Below are 17,079 nucleotides of genomic sequence, written 5' to 3'. Positions count from 1 at the left end.
AAAATTAATTTAGATAAAAAAAATTAGCTGATTTTTAAAAGGCCTTTTCTTTTCTTTTTGAGATAATAAAGTATAAGAATAGGATTTTCTTTTAATATTATTTGCAAATGAAATATTTTTTTTATAATAATAATATTTTAGTTTAAATTAATTTATAAATAAATTTTATTATGCCGCATGATGCGGGGGACGAAGTCTCCTTGCATGGTGCCATGCAAGGGATGGAACTGGCCGCATCGACTGTCTCCATTAACGCAAACCTCGGAGTTCCTCTATTTATTCTCCATCCCTATGCAGCTTTGGATCGACCTGCCTTCGCTTCTCCTCCGCTACTTCATTCCCTTCCTACTCGTTGCTCTTCGGCGAGGCTACAATGGCAGCTAGCGTTAACTGCAGCGGAACGGCTCTTTCGACAGCTACCCCTCGCCTACCGTGCCCTCGACGGTGGCGGCCGATTGATCAAGGCGCGGGGATCGGGTTGGGTTGGCGGCATTGGAGATCTCTTTCTATTACCACCAAGAGACGTTCCCTCGCCCACATGTCCGTCAAGGCGAGCCATCTGAAAATGGATGCCAAGGTATCAAATTAAGAAAAGTGGTTCCTTTATGTTAAATCTCTGTTTACCTAGGTCTTCCATGGGCTTTTCGAGTTTATCAATGACGAAACCCGAATGCTTGTCTTATTTGAAGATTGAAGATTTGGATACAGGGCGGACTGATCCTGGGTCCGTCGTTGCAGTTATTCTTGGCGGGGGAGCTGGAACCCGTCTCTTCCCTCTTACCAAGCAGAGGGCCAAACCAGCTGTGAGGATGATTCTCTTCGATTATTCCCCTTTTTTAGCACTTCCAAACGTGGAAAAGCAGAGTCTTTTTTGAAGCTTACGTAAATGTTGTATCTGTAGGTGCCAATTGGAGGTGCTTATCGGTTGATTGATGTGCCGATGAGCAATTGCATCAACAGCGGAATCAATAAAGTGTATATTCTAACCCAGTTCAATTCTGCATCGTTGAATAGACATATTGCAAGGGCGTACAACTTAGGCAATGGCGTAAGCTTTGGAGATGGCTATGTTGAGGTACACTACGACGTTTATTTTGAGTTTTCTCATGGGTAATCCATACAAGTGATTGCAGGAGTTCTTCAATTTTAGTTCGTTTTAGTTTGCCTTTATGACGTCTCATGTTAAGTTGTTGATCAACCATTGATGCAATAAATTCAATTTTTGGTACAAAATCTGAAAAGGTAGTTTTAAATAGATGGAGTACACCAACATAGGTAGTTTAAAATAGAATGAGCCTCAAATTTCCAAAAAATAATTGCCTTGAGAAACACTGGAGTAGATATGTACATGGAGGAGTATGGTAACTTGGAGGTTGAAGTTACACCAGATGTTAACTTGTTTATTTGATGTTATTCTTTAGGTGCTAGCAGCCACTCAAACTCCCGGTGAGCATGGAAAGAGATGGTTTCAGGGCACTGCTGATGCTGTTCGACAATTTCATTGGCTTTTCGACGTAAGACAATTCCATATGGTCTAGTTATTTTTTACTCCATTATTCATCGTCGTAAGTCTATTTGAGATTGATACTTGCATTAGTATTGATCATTGTAAGAATTCAAGGAGTCCAATCAATCCCAACATACCAAGGCACTTAGATAGGGAACTTTTTATATTTACGCATGCTTAAGAAGCCTCAGTTAGTACTGTGGGATTAATAAAGTGACAATTTCTTCTCATTCCTTCCTCTTGATGTCCTTTGATTCTATTCTACTACTTAATCTTCAATTATTACTGTGTTATACTTTAAAGGATGCCAAAGCCAAGTATATCAAGGATGTTCTTATTCTATCTGGAGATCATTTATACCGCATGGATTATATGGACTTAATTCAGGTAAAGATTGAAGTAACTGCCATTAACTCTTAATTGTAGAAAATTTTAATAATGTAGTTATTTCCATTTTCAGAGTCATCGACAAAGTGGTGCTGATATTACTGTCTCTTCTATGCCAATGGATATTAGGTATTTGAATGAGCTTTTCTATGAATCTATCAACTTTGTGGGCATTTTATTCACTCAATGTATTGGCTTTAGTTATGTTAGAAATAGAGGTTAAATGTGTTCTTGAGTTGATTACAAAATAATTTGTGTTTAAATATCTACTACATTTTATTAGATAAATTTGTAATCTACTAGCATTTAGTAATGCATGTATAGTCCTAATTCCCAAATTTGACCTTTTCTGTTTTGTTTCAATATCAGTCGTGCTTCAGATTTTGGTTTGATGAAGATTGACAGTATCGGAAAAATTACTTCATTCAGTGAAAAACCAAAAGGAGAAGAATTAAAGGCAATGGTAAATTCGATTGTCATTCCTCTTTACTTTATTCATTAGTATTGAATATAACACTAATAGTGACTATGACTTTCCCAGTGGTCTATTGTGAGAATGCATATTTTCATGTATTTCTTTCATTCACACTCTGAAGCCAGCCACAAGTTCCCCAAATACATCTATAACACTAAGTGATATATATTTACATCTAAAATTTATAACACTTGTGCTCATTTAATATATATATATATATATAGTGGAAACCAACTATTTAATTCTAGAACCATTTAATGATTTCGTTAGTAATCTACTAGTTGATTATTGAAATCAACAAATTTATCCACAATTCTACAGCCTACTATATACCAGAGTTCTCCTTTTTGTAATGTAAGACAAAAAACATGAAAACTGTAAAGTGGAATCATGTTCTTTTGCTATATGTATTTTTTTACTTTCATCTTTATCCTGTTTTGTTTATGATTGCTTTCTTGGTAAAAAATGTTTACAAAAGCTATTATTACAATCACAAACTAATTCTCATTTCAGTCTCAATTTGATTTTATGAATTCTTTCATGATGAATATCTATTAATGTATTGTTCTATACTTATAAATAGGAAGTTGACACCACGATTTTGGGGTTGTCAAAAGAAGAGGCTGCCAAAAAACCATATATAGCATCAATGGGCGTATATGTATTCAAGAAGGATTTACTCTTAGATCTTCTCAGGTATGATTTTGCTACATGATTGGATCTGTCTATGCTCACTATTGACTTTTTCATGACAGTTGATATGATTAATTGAACCCTTCATTCAACTTAAAATTTCATGAGTGTTTGTATCTTAATATTTTGATCACTATTTTCGAAACCCAATCATTTATAGTAAGTCAAATAGAAGAATTGATCCTCACATTTCAGTTAGCTTTTACTATCTTTTAATTTGACATCTTGTTTGTTAATGCAGACTATCATTGTCATTATCTAGAGCATTTTTTCAGTTTAATCTGTGTTCTATGCTGTTAAGGAGCATTAAATTCTGTATCTATTGTTGTTCAGATCGCAGTTTGCTACCTCAAATGACTTTGGATCTGAGATAATTCCTGCCTGTGCTAATGAGTACTTTGTTAAGGTTGGTTGAATCTATTGACTTTTTATTTTGTTAGAGCTTATCTTAGTCATTTCTAACTTTTCTAAAAATTCAATTGATGGTGCAATCCAATATCAGTACCACACCACATGTTTTACCCTTCCTCCTATCTTACATAAGCCATACATATTTACACAGGCATTTCTCTTTAATGATTATTGGGAAGACATTGGGACAATTAAATCCTTCTTTGAAGCAAATCTTGCACTTGCTGCACATGTAAGTGTATTCTTCACACTGAAATAGAAGTTTCTCATATATATGTGCTCGGATAATTTATTTATATGCTATCCCTTTTCTTGCATTTGATATTTATACTTGCTGGCTCTTATTCAAGGTGCATAAAAAGTTGACTCAATTCAATGCAAACAGGGAAGCAAATAGCATAGAGAGTTCAACTAGATTGGCCATAAAATTCACTTAATTCAAAACTAAATTTACCTAATAGCTAATTTTAGGTACAGCTAGTCCATAAAATTGTTTTATGTTCATTGTGACGGTTAAGTTCACGGGTTAGTATATACTTTTGCACTCCCTTATGTTGGCTTCAATTTGGATATGGTTTTTGAAAATTGTATATAACTCATTCCATGAACTTTGTAGTTACTAGAACTCAAACCTTGTCGATTATTACTTGTACTGAACTGCATGCTTGATTTCTAATAATTTGATGTACACCATACAGCCACCTCGCTTCAGCTTTTATGATGCAGCAAAGCCAATGTATACATCACGAAGAAACTTACCTCCATCAATAGTTGACAACAGCAAGGTCAGTTAATTATCCCAATTAAATCTATGTAAAGGTTGCATCCTTTTGGTGCTGTTCTAGTTTTTGTTGTGGTTATCATGAGTGATCAAACATATTCCTTCATTTCAACTATTGGCTTTGTTGAAAATTGATTTGTGATAAAATGCTTCTTGCAGATTGAGATGTAATTCTTATAGGACTTAAATGTATCTGTAAAGAAATACTTGTTGCTTTGTAAGCGTATTCATGTGCAAGATTGTTACTTTTCCAGATTGCTGATTCAATTGTTTCACATGGAACTTTCTTGGACAACTGTTTGATAGAGCATTGTGTGGTTGGTGTTAGATCTCGCATAAACCCTAATGTGCACTTGAAGGTATTTTATTACCCTTAAGAAGCAAGCCTCCATTATGCTAGTAGACATTACCTTCTCAAGTTTATGAATGCAGGATACAGTTATGCTAGGTGCTGATTATTACGAGACAGAAACTGAAAGAGAAGCATTACTAGATCGAGGGAGAGTCCCTATTGGCATTGGAGAGAACACAACGATAAGGTACTATTTGTTGTATGATCTGACAATCATTTTTATTACTGATATCTAAGATCCTTTCATCTACTTTACAGGAATTGTATAATTGACAAGAATGCAAGGATCGGGAAGAATGTGATAATTGCAAACTCAGAAGTATGCTTTCCTTGTCTTTGTATTATACAACATTTTCCACAAAACTTCTATTAGTATAGGTAGCATCATTTGGAATCTGTCTGTAGTCCTTTTGCATTTCATTTCTTCAAAAATAGTATTTTTTTCATTTGGATTTTTTCATAGAATCAACTATTAAGAAGATTTCTTTCAATCATATTCATAAAGAACATAAATATTCTGTATTAGAAATCTGTTTCTATATGTTTCTCCATCAAATGAGAAATTTCTAAAATATCCTTCACTGCTTTTTGGAGTTTGTACTAACTGAAGGTTGCTGCAAATTGGTGCATGGTTGCAGGGTGTACAAGAAGCCAATAGATCTTCAGAAGGCTTCTATATAAGATCCGGCATCACCGTCATTCTGAAGAACTCAACAATTGCTGATGAATTGGTTATATGAGCCTTTGCGGAAATAATGTGGCATGGACTAACAAATATGCTTGAAGATAATGGTGAACAAATAAAAGAGTAATGCAGAGCCTTTAGAGTTTAGATGTTGTCTGATATTTATATATACATTTTTTCCTTTTCACCAGCACCAAATGTGCATGGTGTTACAAACATATTGTTTTAGATCTGCAGACAATTTTGCAAGTTTATTAAATTTATACATTTTTTTGTGAAATGGGGTTTGGTCTCAGTAGTGATGCTAACACATGGAATTAGCATGTGAGAGTTACTGTTTTTATTGTGTTTACAGTCGAATAAGCATTGAAAGATGAATCTCATACAAGCAATTTTTTGATGGATTGAATATGTTTATAGGAAATGCTGTTTATGAATATAGCATTTCTACTGACAATAGAACAAAAAGTCTATTCTTTTTCCTGCAGCTCATACTTTTTGTTGTTGTCTCAGACAATTTGTTAGGAATTTGGTACATTCCTGGTCATATATCACAAACCTAATCTTGTTCCTTACTAGTCATGATGTAATTAAGTTGCAAGGACAAGAATTAGAGAGGTCAGAGAAAACTATAGCACAACAAATTCCAATCTGGCAAATTCTATCTCCGTAACAGGGAATTTTTCACCCAAAACCTTTCAAAACACTCATTTTTGTATCAAACATGCAATTTTTTGATACTGCAAGACAAATTATGGATACTGGCTATGTAGTAATGAATTGCTTGTAACATGACTCTTTCTACCTTGTGATCAACTTTCTAGGGAAAACCAATTCTCGATTATAACAGTGTTTAAGTCTCATACTAATTCTGGATTTGAGGAATGACTTGATTGTGCCCTCCGCCTTCCTCGGTTCATTGCTACTTGTTGGTGTTGTCTCTCAGAATGCCTCCTCACACTTTGATCAGATGATGCTTGTGGCAATAGGACTCCTGTCTTTTGGCTCTGACCTGAGGGAAAGAATAACAGTGCTTAATATGTTATCAGGGTTACAATTTTCTATTTTGCTTGTAGTATGTGATCTAAATAAGGGTTACAATTCAACACATATTTTCTCATAGCACAGGAGAGAATAGGGTGCAAAAGAGAGTATATGTTACCTACTGATTGCTTATTTGCCTTGCCATTGAGTGTTCTTGGCGATGCTTTCTTTTCCTTATCCTGGGTAGTAGTCTGCAGGGACGACTTGACTGAATCACTAGAGTTTGAGAGTGCATCATCTAGAATTCCATTGAATACATTCTCATCTCCACAAATGGATGCCCCCTCCTCACTTCCAGATTCAGATGTCCTGTCCTTTATATTTGCACCAGTCTTCTCCCTTTCCAGGACTCGATAAGCATACATTTGAAAGGGAACATCCCAGACTCTGGGATCATCTCTCCTTGCCCAGTTTGAGAGAATTTTGGAAAGGCTACTCTCGAGGTCGAAGTAATCCACAGGCGGTGTAGGCGGTTCTGGCAGGCTTTGATCTGGATTCAAAACCAAGAACCGTTTGATGTACCGGAGCACTCTACAAAGCGAACTGAAGCTTGGTCGTTGCACTGGATCAGAGTGCCAACATCTTCTTGTCAAGTTTGCGAGGTACTTGGGGCATTGTGATGGAAACAGTGGTCTCTCACCAGCTCTGATGTTCTTGCTCATTTTATCACCTTGAAGGTGGTCGTCCTCGAAGGGAACTTTCCCTGTCAAAAGCTCGAAGCATATCATCCCAAAGCTATAGACATCAGCCTTATCTGTCAAACTCAAGGCATTGCCGGACTGCTGCTCCGGCGAATGCCATATGCATGGATTTGTGATAGCCTTGGAGTTCTTCGTCGGCGAGAGCCCAAAACTGGTGATCTTCACATGTAAAAATCCGTCGGAGGAAGAATTCCTGGCCTTCACCAAGACGTTGAACGGATTCAAGTCGCCATGATAAATCTTTTTCGAGTGGAGGTACTCCATTCCTCTTGCAATCTGAAGCATGGTATCCACTGCCACCAGCTGAGGGAATGGCACCTTTCTCCTTGAGGAAGATGTCTCTCTTATGTGACTGGAGAGATCCTTGTTCATGAGTTCCATCACCATGAAGCACTCTCTCTTCTCTTCGTCGGCGAAGGAGTACAAATACTGCATCACATTTGGGTGGGCAACCGATGACAGGACCGAGATACAGTTCATCAGCGTATCAACATCGCCGATGACATGCTTCACCACATAACTGTTGCCCATCCACTGCACCTCCTTGTAGTTACTCCCGGCCCCAAATCTTCGCCGGACTTGGTAGTCCGGCGAACCAAGCAGGACCGAGCTGGGGAAAAGCTGGCTTCTGGGGTCAACGAGGAGCTCGGCGAACTTGTTCTCCTGTTTCGTGAGAGGGCTCGCTGTGGAAATTCTCCTCTCGGCTATGGTTTCTGAGAGGATCCACGAGTCCTCTTTCCAAGCAGAGTCGAGTCTGTTGCAGAAATCTTGCGAAGTCACGTATGACTTCCCCAGCTTCTGCTGGAACAGCTTGGGATCCATCCATTCCCTCTCGTACTTCTTGGAGAAGACGAGCCGCTTCTTGTGCAGCTCGTCGTGGTCGGCACTCTCCGCGGCGTTCTCGATGGCCTCGAGGACGACGGGTACGCACCAGAGCAGGTTGTGGAGGTGGAGCTCGACGCAGTCGGTGTTACGGTGGTGCGAGATGGCCTTGCTCCACCAGTCGCCGGGCTCCAAGCACTGCCGGACGTACTGCTCGCCATCGCAGAACACGCGGTGGAGCTCCTTCAGCGGGAGCTCTAGAGCGCGCCACTTGGCTGCCGTCTTCTCCGCGAAGCAGAAGTGGGTGCGGAGCTCCTCCGCGATACTGTCGAAGGCAAGGCCGAAGGCGTCGACAAGCAAGCAGCACTGCCGACGGTTGACCTGTATCTCGTCCTGAAACACCATAAGAGCCTTGAGACTGCCGATCACCTCCCCGACCTTCCGGAACTGCTCCATCTCCGCCTACTTCGCTAACCAAACCACAAAAAAAAATTGAACTTGGTAAACGAAATCTAGCAGATTTCAAGACGAGCGAAAAAGAAAAGACAAATCTCCGCCTTTAGCTTTTTCTTTATAAAAAATCGAACTTTATCAGAATAATGAAATTCTAGACAGGTTTCCAGTAGAATATCGCCGGCGATGCTCCAGACTTTTTGGCCATCAATAACGAGGAATGATTTCCGATTGGGGAACCATTTAAGAAGCAACACCAAATCATTGAGAATATCACCAATCGGATCGAAAGCTCGATGGGACGAGCACGCCGTCAATCTGATCCTCGATCGAATAGAGCAACAATGAATACCTGATCCGAGCAAGAGGGGTTCGGAGACTATTCCTCCAGCCAGCCCTTGAGGAAGAGGGATTCGAGCAAGATGCGTACACTCGAAGACGAAGAAGAAGCAGAGCTATTGCTCGTTGATTCTTAACGTTTTCTCTACGCTCTGCTTATTTTACGTTCATATCCCTTTCTTAAAATGTCGCTGAAAATAGACAAACTTCGGAGGATCAAAAGAGAAAAAGAAGACCCGAATAACTGCCAACGGCGAAACCCTCTTATTAAAGTGATAACAAATATTTTTCACATATTATTTTCGATTTAGATTTATTTAGATTCTATTAATCATATTAAAATTGTAGAAGAGTAACCGTACGCTGCCACGTGGAACTCGCATGTACAAGTGGGTCGGGTTTCGCAACCGGCGGTCCACCCACTCCATCTCTACGGCCACCTTTAGATAAAGTTTGTTGCACGCCTCATCATTTAATTTCTTCACCTTTATTGAAATATATGTATATATTTGTTTTGTTTAAGAAAATAACAATATTTATTATTGGTGTTAAAATGGTGGAGAAGACAACTATAACAGAGAGGGTAATAACACATATCTACTTGCATTAATTGTGATTTGTGTGAATGGATGTATGATTTTGTAAACTATGTCGTTATCTTCCCTGATTAAGGTATATTGACTGATTTGTGGGGTGCAATTATGGTCAGGTGAGGTAGGTGTGTTTAAACCATGCACTTAGTTGTGTGTTTTTTTACCACGGTTAAATTCGGTGAGACGAGAAAAAATTGAGTTAACATGCTAGTTTAGAGTTGCTAGGTTATTTTTGTCGGTATCTAGTGGAATTTTGATATATATGATCAAAAAATAGCTGAAATTTGATCAGTGTTATGTTTAATATATGTGTCTAAGTGTATAAAGACTTAAGAGAACACATATAATCCAGGTGGTGAACCTTGACAGGAGACGTGAATGCACGAGAAGGATGATACGGGAAAAGAGCAAACGGGTTCAGTGCATTCGAGATACAAATAGCTGCGAAAGAGTATTCCGATAGAGCGAGAAGGATGCATGGGAGCAAGTCGAAATGACTCAGTGCATTCAAGGGACGAGAAACTAGAAGGAAGATTGTGTAGGACGATCAATTAAGACAGAATGAAGGAGGAAAGTGATCAACATAAGGTTGATCATTTCAAGCGCTTGGAACTATTCCAGGTGCTCGGACTCAACGGACTTCAAGCGTCCGGATCCATTTCGAACGCTTGGATACTCATTATAGGTCAGCTCGAGCCATTGTAGAGACGGATCAATATGAAGTCTACGTTAGCAGAATCCAGGAGCTCGGATCATTTCGTGGTATCCGTATCGCAAGGAGTCATCTAAAGCCGTTAGCGGACCGTTATCATAGTGAATTGGATTCGACAGATTCAGGCGCCCAAAAGGCTTTTAGACGTCTGGAGTTGCCATATTAGCACAACGGTCATATCGAGGTGAAAGCTATAAATAGACTGAAGCTCGAAGAAGGAAACACAACACACTCGATTTACATTTTCGATTAGTCTATTTTAGTGTTTTACGTTCAACCGTTATATGAGATTTCTTCACCTCTAGATTGTTTCTGACAGAGAGATTTTGAGTAGAACTTTACAGTTCTTGAATTAACAACCTGAGGGTTATAACTAAGTAATTCATGTCTTGTACTACTATTTTTTTATATTACACTTGTTGATTTAATTAGTGTGTCCTTGCTAAAATATTAGTAAGAGAAATTAAATTATTATTTTGCAGGTTATCATTCACCCTCTCCCTCTAGCGATTCATGAATCATTTCCGTTGCGCCAATAAATTTGAGGGATAAATGTGCCTTATAGAAAATATCAAATTTAGGATAGCATTGGGAGTTTGTTAAAGTTGAATGTGTGATTTTATAAAATCATTAAAAACTAACAAATATTATGTATGCTCATTCTATCATATAGCATCATACCTATTTGATCATCCACTATCAATGTTGTTTCTTGGAGGAAAATTATGATTAGTTGATCTCTTCTTAAACTACTCTGCCATAGTTAATTCCTTAGTTCCTTGTTCTAGGTGCCAAGATCTTCTCTTGCTTGCCCCACCTCCTTCAATCCCGTTCAAGGTCCAACATTAATTGATAAATTCTAGATGACTTACTATATATGTCAATTGCAATGAACAGAACATAAAAGTTACATCATCTATTGCCTTCACATCCTTTTGCTTCAACATTAAAGAATATTAAAGTAAGAAGTCAACAAAGTTCTGCCGATTTTTTCAAACTACATATTTTGACAAAATCAACCGTGCAAGCCTTCAATACGACGGCACAAGAAAAAAAAAATGGAATAGACGACGTCATGTTTCAGTCAAATGGCTTGCTCATAGGGTTACCAAAACGTGAAGACTTGTTCAACTCTATCAGTCAGTGATACAAATAATTTACTCGCAAACTACTCTTCAGCCGCCCAAATGGCACCAACAGACTCTTCTTACTTATATTTTGAATTATTATTTTTGAAACGTAATTGAATTGATTATAACAGAGCAGATTTATTGAAGTAGACAATGATCAAATCTCGACAAAGTCAGACAATCTGCAACTTTTTAATTTACCTCTTTACAAATGATTATGATATCAATTATGTGGGGCCGCTAAGGTGACAAATTCCATCTTTTGTTAAAATGTTTCAAATTATTAAACTAGTATATGAATTGATAAAATAATGACTTAGATTATTAAACTAGCCTTTTGTCAAATAAATCAACTCATGACGGGACGGATTAATTCATCATAAACCTATCATATAGTAGGGGAGGAGACGGACTCACCTATCAATTTGACAGATTAAAAAATCTTCAATTCAAGACGGAGAGTTAGACAGATCAATCCACGGGCATGTTAAAACATAAAAAATTAAAAAATATTGAAAATTTTAATTTTGGATTCCAATTTGGACAGATCAAATTCACTAATTCATTGAGCTTTCTACTTTAATTTTAAATTAAAAAAAATTTCAACCCACTGGTCAACCTAAACCCATCACGGATTGATCCATGTGGGTCATGGACCTAGGTGGATTGGTCTACTCTAATCCACCTTAAAATAAATTGATAAAATTTCAATTTAACTTGCTTAAACTATTTAATAGGACGGATTAATCCGACAGACTATATATAATCAACAATATAGATTGGCCCTGGAGCGAGCATATATGATTGAGTAGGCTAGCGAGGTAGATATTACTATAATAGGCAAAAGTCAAATTTCAACAAAGTCAAGAATGCCTGAAAAAGTGAGCTTTTAAGCAAAGGATAATGTTCTATGGGTTCGTTGAACTAATATATTGAGGTAAAGTTTAAGTAACAAATCCCAAAAAAAAATAAAAATGCCTCAAAGAGCTAGGAAGAATGAACTCCTTCCACTGAAATTTATTTTCTGGTATTTGATCATACATCAGAATTACAGCTCCCAAGTTAATTACAAAAGTAATTAATCACAATAGAGGGCGGGATTGATGAAACTTAGCATTCAACTTCAGAAGAAATTCTAACATTTTAGGTCTAAATCCGAAATTGTTACCTCAAATCCCTAATCTGTATGCTGTGTACACCCTCCTAATCTTATGCCTATATTATTCTCAATGCACCCGAGCCAGGTGGCCTCCATCGTCCCTCAAACTTCAGAATCTCTCAGCATTCTTCAGTTTGTTCAAGAACAATAGATGACGATATGAACACTACGATTAACTTTGAGATTAAAACAATAGCTATTTACATGTACAGAACACTTAAAAATTCCTTCAAATCATAAGCATTAGCAGCTTCTAATATTGTACTCCGCAAATGCTCGGGACCACGGAAACAAATAATAAATTTTAAAAGAGAGAGAGAGAGAGATCTTTTACCTGAGAAAACACTACAACAAGCTAACAGTCAAATCAAGCCCAGACCCTTTGAATGCATTAACCTTGATCCAGCTAACAGCATGTTCTTCATTTACACTCATTTCTCTCAGATACCCATTATTAATTGCTACAGTCAAATCAAGCCCAGACCCTTTGAATGCATTGAGCACACTGGGATCTGCATCATAGATTCTCACATTCTTTATCTTTGCTGTTTTAAGAAGTGTGACCACTCTTTCGGGTGGTGGTAAATTGTCTGCAATCCTGCCATAGTTTATCCCGTAGGTTCCAGTAAATGCCAGAACCTTAGCTGAACCTTTATAATGACAGAGACAAACAACTTTTTACTAAGACAAGTTTGTGCTTATGTTTGGAGATAAATGACATGAGTAGCAGTAAACCATCTAGTACTAAAAAATACAAGTTAGTTTATATGCTACTTTCGTCCAAAGAATCAGAGTCCAGAACTGCTAGCACAGTATTAATTGTAAAATTTGACTGTAGAATTAACGAGACAAATCACCCATATCCTAATTAGAGTTCAATACTTCTTGAGATGAATGCCACTAGGGGTGGGAAAAAATACCGAATTTTCGGTATACCGCACATACCATATCGATATTTATCGTCCATATCGAAAATTTCAGTATACCGAAAATTTCGGTACGGTATAATACCGTACCGAATTTTTCGGTATCGGTAACGGTACGAAATTATTATTGTTCGGTATTTCGGTATAGCAACATTTTCGGTATAATACCGTACCGAAATTATCAGTATACCAAAATTTTCAGTATTTTCGATGTAATATACTGAAAATTCGGTATTTCGGTATACCGAAAATACCGAAATTCTGGTATACCGAATTTTCGGTATGGTAACGGTATAGATTTTTTTATGCCAAAATTTTCGATACGGTATACGGTATCGTATGCAAAATTCAGTATACCGTACCGACCCAGCCCTAAATGCCACTATTCCTGACTATTTGTCTGATGCAAAGTAGGATCCACGTTCCCATGAATAAAAACTCATCAAAGGAAGAAGGGGAAGAAGTGTAAGAAGACTCTTCTAATAGAACGAAGAGTGAAAACGAGAAAACGAATCATAATCGAGGCCGTATCAAGGAACATTGAAGCAGCAAGAAATAAGGCTGGGTCAGTACGGTATACCGAATTTTGCATACGATACCGTATACCGTACCGAAAATTTCGGCAAAAAAAATCTATACCGTTACCATACCGAAAATTCGGTATACCGGAATTTCGGTATTTTCGATATACCGAAATACCGAAATACCGAATTTTCAGTATATTACATCGAAAATAATGAAAATTTTGGTATACTGATAATTTCGGTACGGTATTATACCAAAAATGTTGCTATACCGAAATACCGAACAATAATAATTTCGTACCGTTACCGATACCGAAAAATTCGGTATGGTATTATACCGTACCGAAATTTTCGGTATACCAAAATTTTCGATATGGACGGTAAATATCGATATGGTATGTGCGGTATACCGAAAATTCGATATTTTTTCCCACCCCTAGCAAGAAACTAGTGTAATCCAAGCAGAATTTTATTATGGTTTTCTGATTCGGGACAAAAACAGACTCAAAACAAATTGCTAAAAACTTCTTGCGACAAAAAAACAGACTCAAAACAAATTGCTAAAAACTTCTTGCGACAAAAACAAAAGTGATATTTAGTCTAGAAAGCGAGTGTGCCTTCCGCACGGGGCCGGATTGAAATTGAAAGATCCGGCAGATCTGGCGCGATCCGGGGCGGCGGAGGCGGAGGCCGGGGCATCGGCATCGGCGACGGAGGCCGCGGCAGCGGCGGCGGAGGCCGCGGCAGCGGCGGCGGAGGCCGCGGCATTGGCGGCGGAGGCCGCGGCAGCAGCGGCGGAGTCCGCGGCAGCAGCTGCAGAGGCCGCGGCAGAAGGAGGCTCGGTTCTTGGTTGTTTGGGAGGCATAGCAGGCTTAGGGCTGGGTCGGTACGGTATACCGAATTTTGCATACGATACCGTACCGAAAATTTCGGCATAAAAAAATCTATACCGTTACCATACCGAAAATTCGGTATACCGGAATTTCGGTATTTTCGGTATACCGAAATACCGAAATACCGAATTTTCAGTATATTACACCGAAAATAATGAAAATTTTGGTATACTGATAATTTCGGTACGGTATTATACCAAAAATGTTGCTATACCGAAATACCGAACAATAATAATTTCGTACCGTTACCGATACCGAAAAATTCGGTATGGTATTATACCGTACCGAAATTTTCGGTATACCGAAATTTTCGATATGGACGGTAAATATCGATATGGTATGTGCGGTATACCGAAAATTCGATATTTTTTCCCACCCCTAGCAAGAAACTAGTGTAATCCAAGCAGAATTTTATTATGGTTTTCTGATTCGGGACAAAAACAGACTCAAAACAGACTCAAAACAAATTGCTAAAAACTTCTTGCGACAAAAAAACAGACTCAAAACAAATTGCTAAAAACTTCTTGCGACAAAAACAAAAGTGATATTTAGTCTAGAAAGCGAGTGTGCCTTCCGCACGGGGCCTGATTGAAATTGAAAGATCCGGCAGATCTGGCGCGATCCGGGGCGGCGGAGGCGGAGGCCGGGGCATCGGCACGGAGGCGGCATCGGCGACGGAGGACGCGGCAGCGGCGGCGGAGGCCGCGGCAGCAGCGGCGGAGGCCGCGGCAGCAGCGGCGGAGTCCGCGGCAGCAGCTGCAGAGGCCGCGGCAGAAGGAGGCTCGGTTCTTGGTTGTTTGGGAGGCATAGCAGGCTTAGGGCTGGGTCGGTACGGTATACCGAATTTTGCATACGATACCGTACCGAAAATTTCGGCATAAAAAAATCTATACCGTTACCATACCGAAAATTCGGTATACCGGAATTTCGGTATTTTCGGTATACCGAAATACCGAAATACCGAATTTTCAGTATATTACACCGAAAATAATGAAAATTTTGGTATACTGATAATTTCGGTACGGTATTATACCAAAAATGTTGCTATACCGAAATACCGAACAATAATAATTTCGTACCGTTACCGATACCGAAAAATTCGGTATGGTATTATACCGTACCGAAATTTTCGGTATACCGAAATTTTCGGACGGTAAATATCGATATGGTATGTGCGGTATACCGAAAATTCGATATTTTTTCCCACCCCTAGCAAGAAACTAGTGTAATCCAAGCAGAATTTTATTATGGTTTTCTGATTCGGGACAAAAACAGACTCAAAACAGACTCAAAACAAATTGCTAAAAACTTCTTGCGACAAAAAAACAGACTCAAAACAAATTGCTAAAAACTTCTTGCGACAAAAACAAAAGTGATATTTAGTCTAGAAAGCGAGTGTGCCTTCCGCACGGGGCCGGATTGAAATTGAAAGATCCGGCAGATCTGGCGCGATCCGGGGCGGCGGAGGCGGAGGCCGGGGCATCGGCATCGGAGGCCGCGGCAGCGGCGGCGGAGGCCGCGGCAGCGAGCGGCGGAGGCCGCGGCAGCAGCGGCGGCAGCGGCCGCGGCAGCAGCGGCGGAGTCCGCGGCAGCAGCTGCAGAGGCCGCGGCAGAAGGAGGCTCGGTTCTTGGTTGTTTGGGAGGCATAGCAGGCTTAGGGCTGGGTCGGTACGGTATACCGAATTTTGCATACGATACCGTACCGAAAATTTCGGCATAAAAAAATCTATACCGTTACCATACCGAAAATTCGGTATACCGGAATTTCGGTATTTTCGGTATACCGAAATACCGAAATACCGAATTTTCAGTATATTACACCGAAAATACTGAAAATTTTGGTATACTGATAATTTCGGTACGGTATTATACCAAAAATGTTGCTATACCGAAATACCGAACAATAATAATTTCGTACCGTTACCGATACCGAAAAATTCGGTATGGTATTATACCGTACCGAAATTTTCGGTATACCGAAATTTTCGATATGGACGGTAAATATCGATATGGTATGTGCGGTATACCGAAAATTCGATATTTTTTCCCACCCCTAGCAAGAAACTAGTGTAATCCAAGCAGAATTTTATTATGGTTTTCTGATTCGGGACAAAAACACTCAAAACAGACTCAAAACAAATTGCTAAAAACTTCTTGCGACAAAAAAACAGACTCAAAACAAATTGCTAAAAACTTCTAGCGACAAAAACAAAAGTGATATTTAGTCTAGAAAGCGAGTGTGCCTTCCGCACGGGGCCGGATTGAAATTGAAAGATCCGGCAGATCTGGCGCGATCCGGGGCGGCGGAGGCGGAGGCCGGGGCATCGGCATCGGCGACGGAGACCGCGGCAGCGGCGGCGGAGGCCGCGGCATTGGCGGCGGAGGCCGCGGCAGCAGCGGCGCGAGCCGCGGCAGCAGCTGCAGAGGCCGCGGCAGAAGGAGGCTCGGTTCTTGGTTGTTTGGGAGGCATAGCAGGCTTAGGGCTGGGTCGG

The 17,079-nt window shown here is 39.4% G+C and overlaps 2 protein-coding genes across 3 annotated transcripts; one reads left to right on the top strand and one right to left on the bottom strand.

Annotated features, from left to right (window-relative positions):
* The first annotated feature begins 538 nt into the window (after positions 1–538).
* Positions 539–5,346, top strand: LOC141829052 (glucose-1-phosphate adenylyltransferase large subunit 1, chloroplastic-like). Its single transcript, XM_074716472.1, has 15 exons — positions 539–577; positions 690–803; positions 902–1,075; positions 1,422–1,514; positions 1,811–1,894; positions 1,968–2,023; positions 2,264–2,357; positions 2,953–3,065; positions 3,396–3,468; positions 3,625–3,705; positions 4,172–4,258; positions 4,509–4,613; positions 4,687–4,793; positions 4,865–4,925; positions 5,245–5,346. The coding sequence occupies exons 1-15, from the start codon at positions 539–541 to the stop codon at positions 5,344–5,346; spliced, it is 1,383 nt and encodes a 460-aa protein (XP_074572573.1).
* A 640-nt stretch (positions 5,347–5,986) lies between these two features.
* LOC141829562 (RAF-like serine/threonine-protein kinase PRAF) lies at positions 5,987–8,741 on the bottom strand. Of its 2 annotated transcripts, none has more exons than XM_074717073.1 (3): positions 8,664–8,741; positions 6,454–8,328; positions 5,987–6,303 (listed from the first exon to the last, which is right to left on the bottom strand). In XM_074717073.1, the coding sequence occupies exons 2-3, from the start codon at positions 8,312–8,314 to the stop codon at positions 6,152–6,154; spliced, it is 2,013 nt and encodes a 670-aa protein (XP_074573174.1). In that variant the 5' UTR covers positions 8,315–8,328; positions 8,664–8,741; the 3' UTR covers positions 5,987–6,151. The 2 variants fall into 2 exon arrangements, with proteins under 2 accessions (XP_074573174.1, XP_074573175.1); XM_074717074.1 differs by having other exon boundaries at positions 6,458–8,328.
* Positions 8,742–17,079: the final 8,338 nt, after the last annotated feature.

Source organism: Curcuma longa, chromosome 5 (assembly GCF_044706935.1).
Source record: "Curcuma longa cultivar G26 ecotype Majalengka, Jawa Barat chromosome 5, ITB_CL_G26_1.1, whole genome shotgun sequence".
In the NCBI taxonomy this organism is placed as follows: Eukaryota; Viridiplantae; Streptophyta; class Magnoliopsida; order Zingiberales; family Zingiberaceae; genus Curcuma; species Curcuma longa.
Note: the sequence above shows the minus strand (reverse complement) of the source record. Positions and strands in the feature narration are given on the sequence as shown.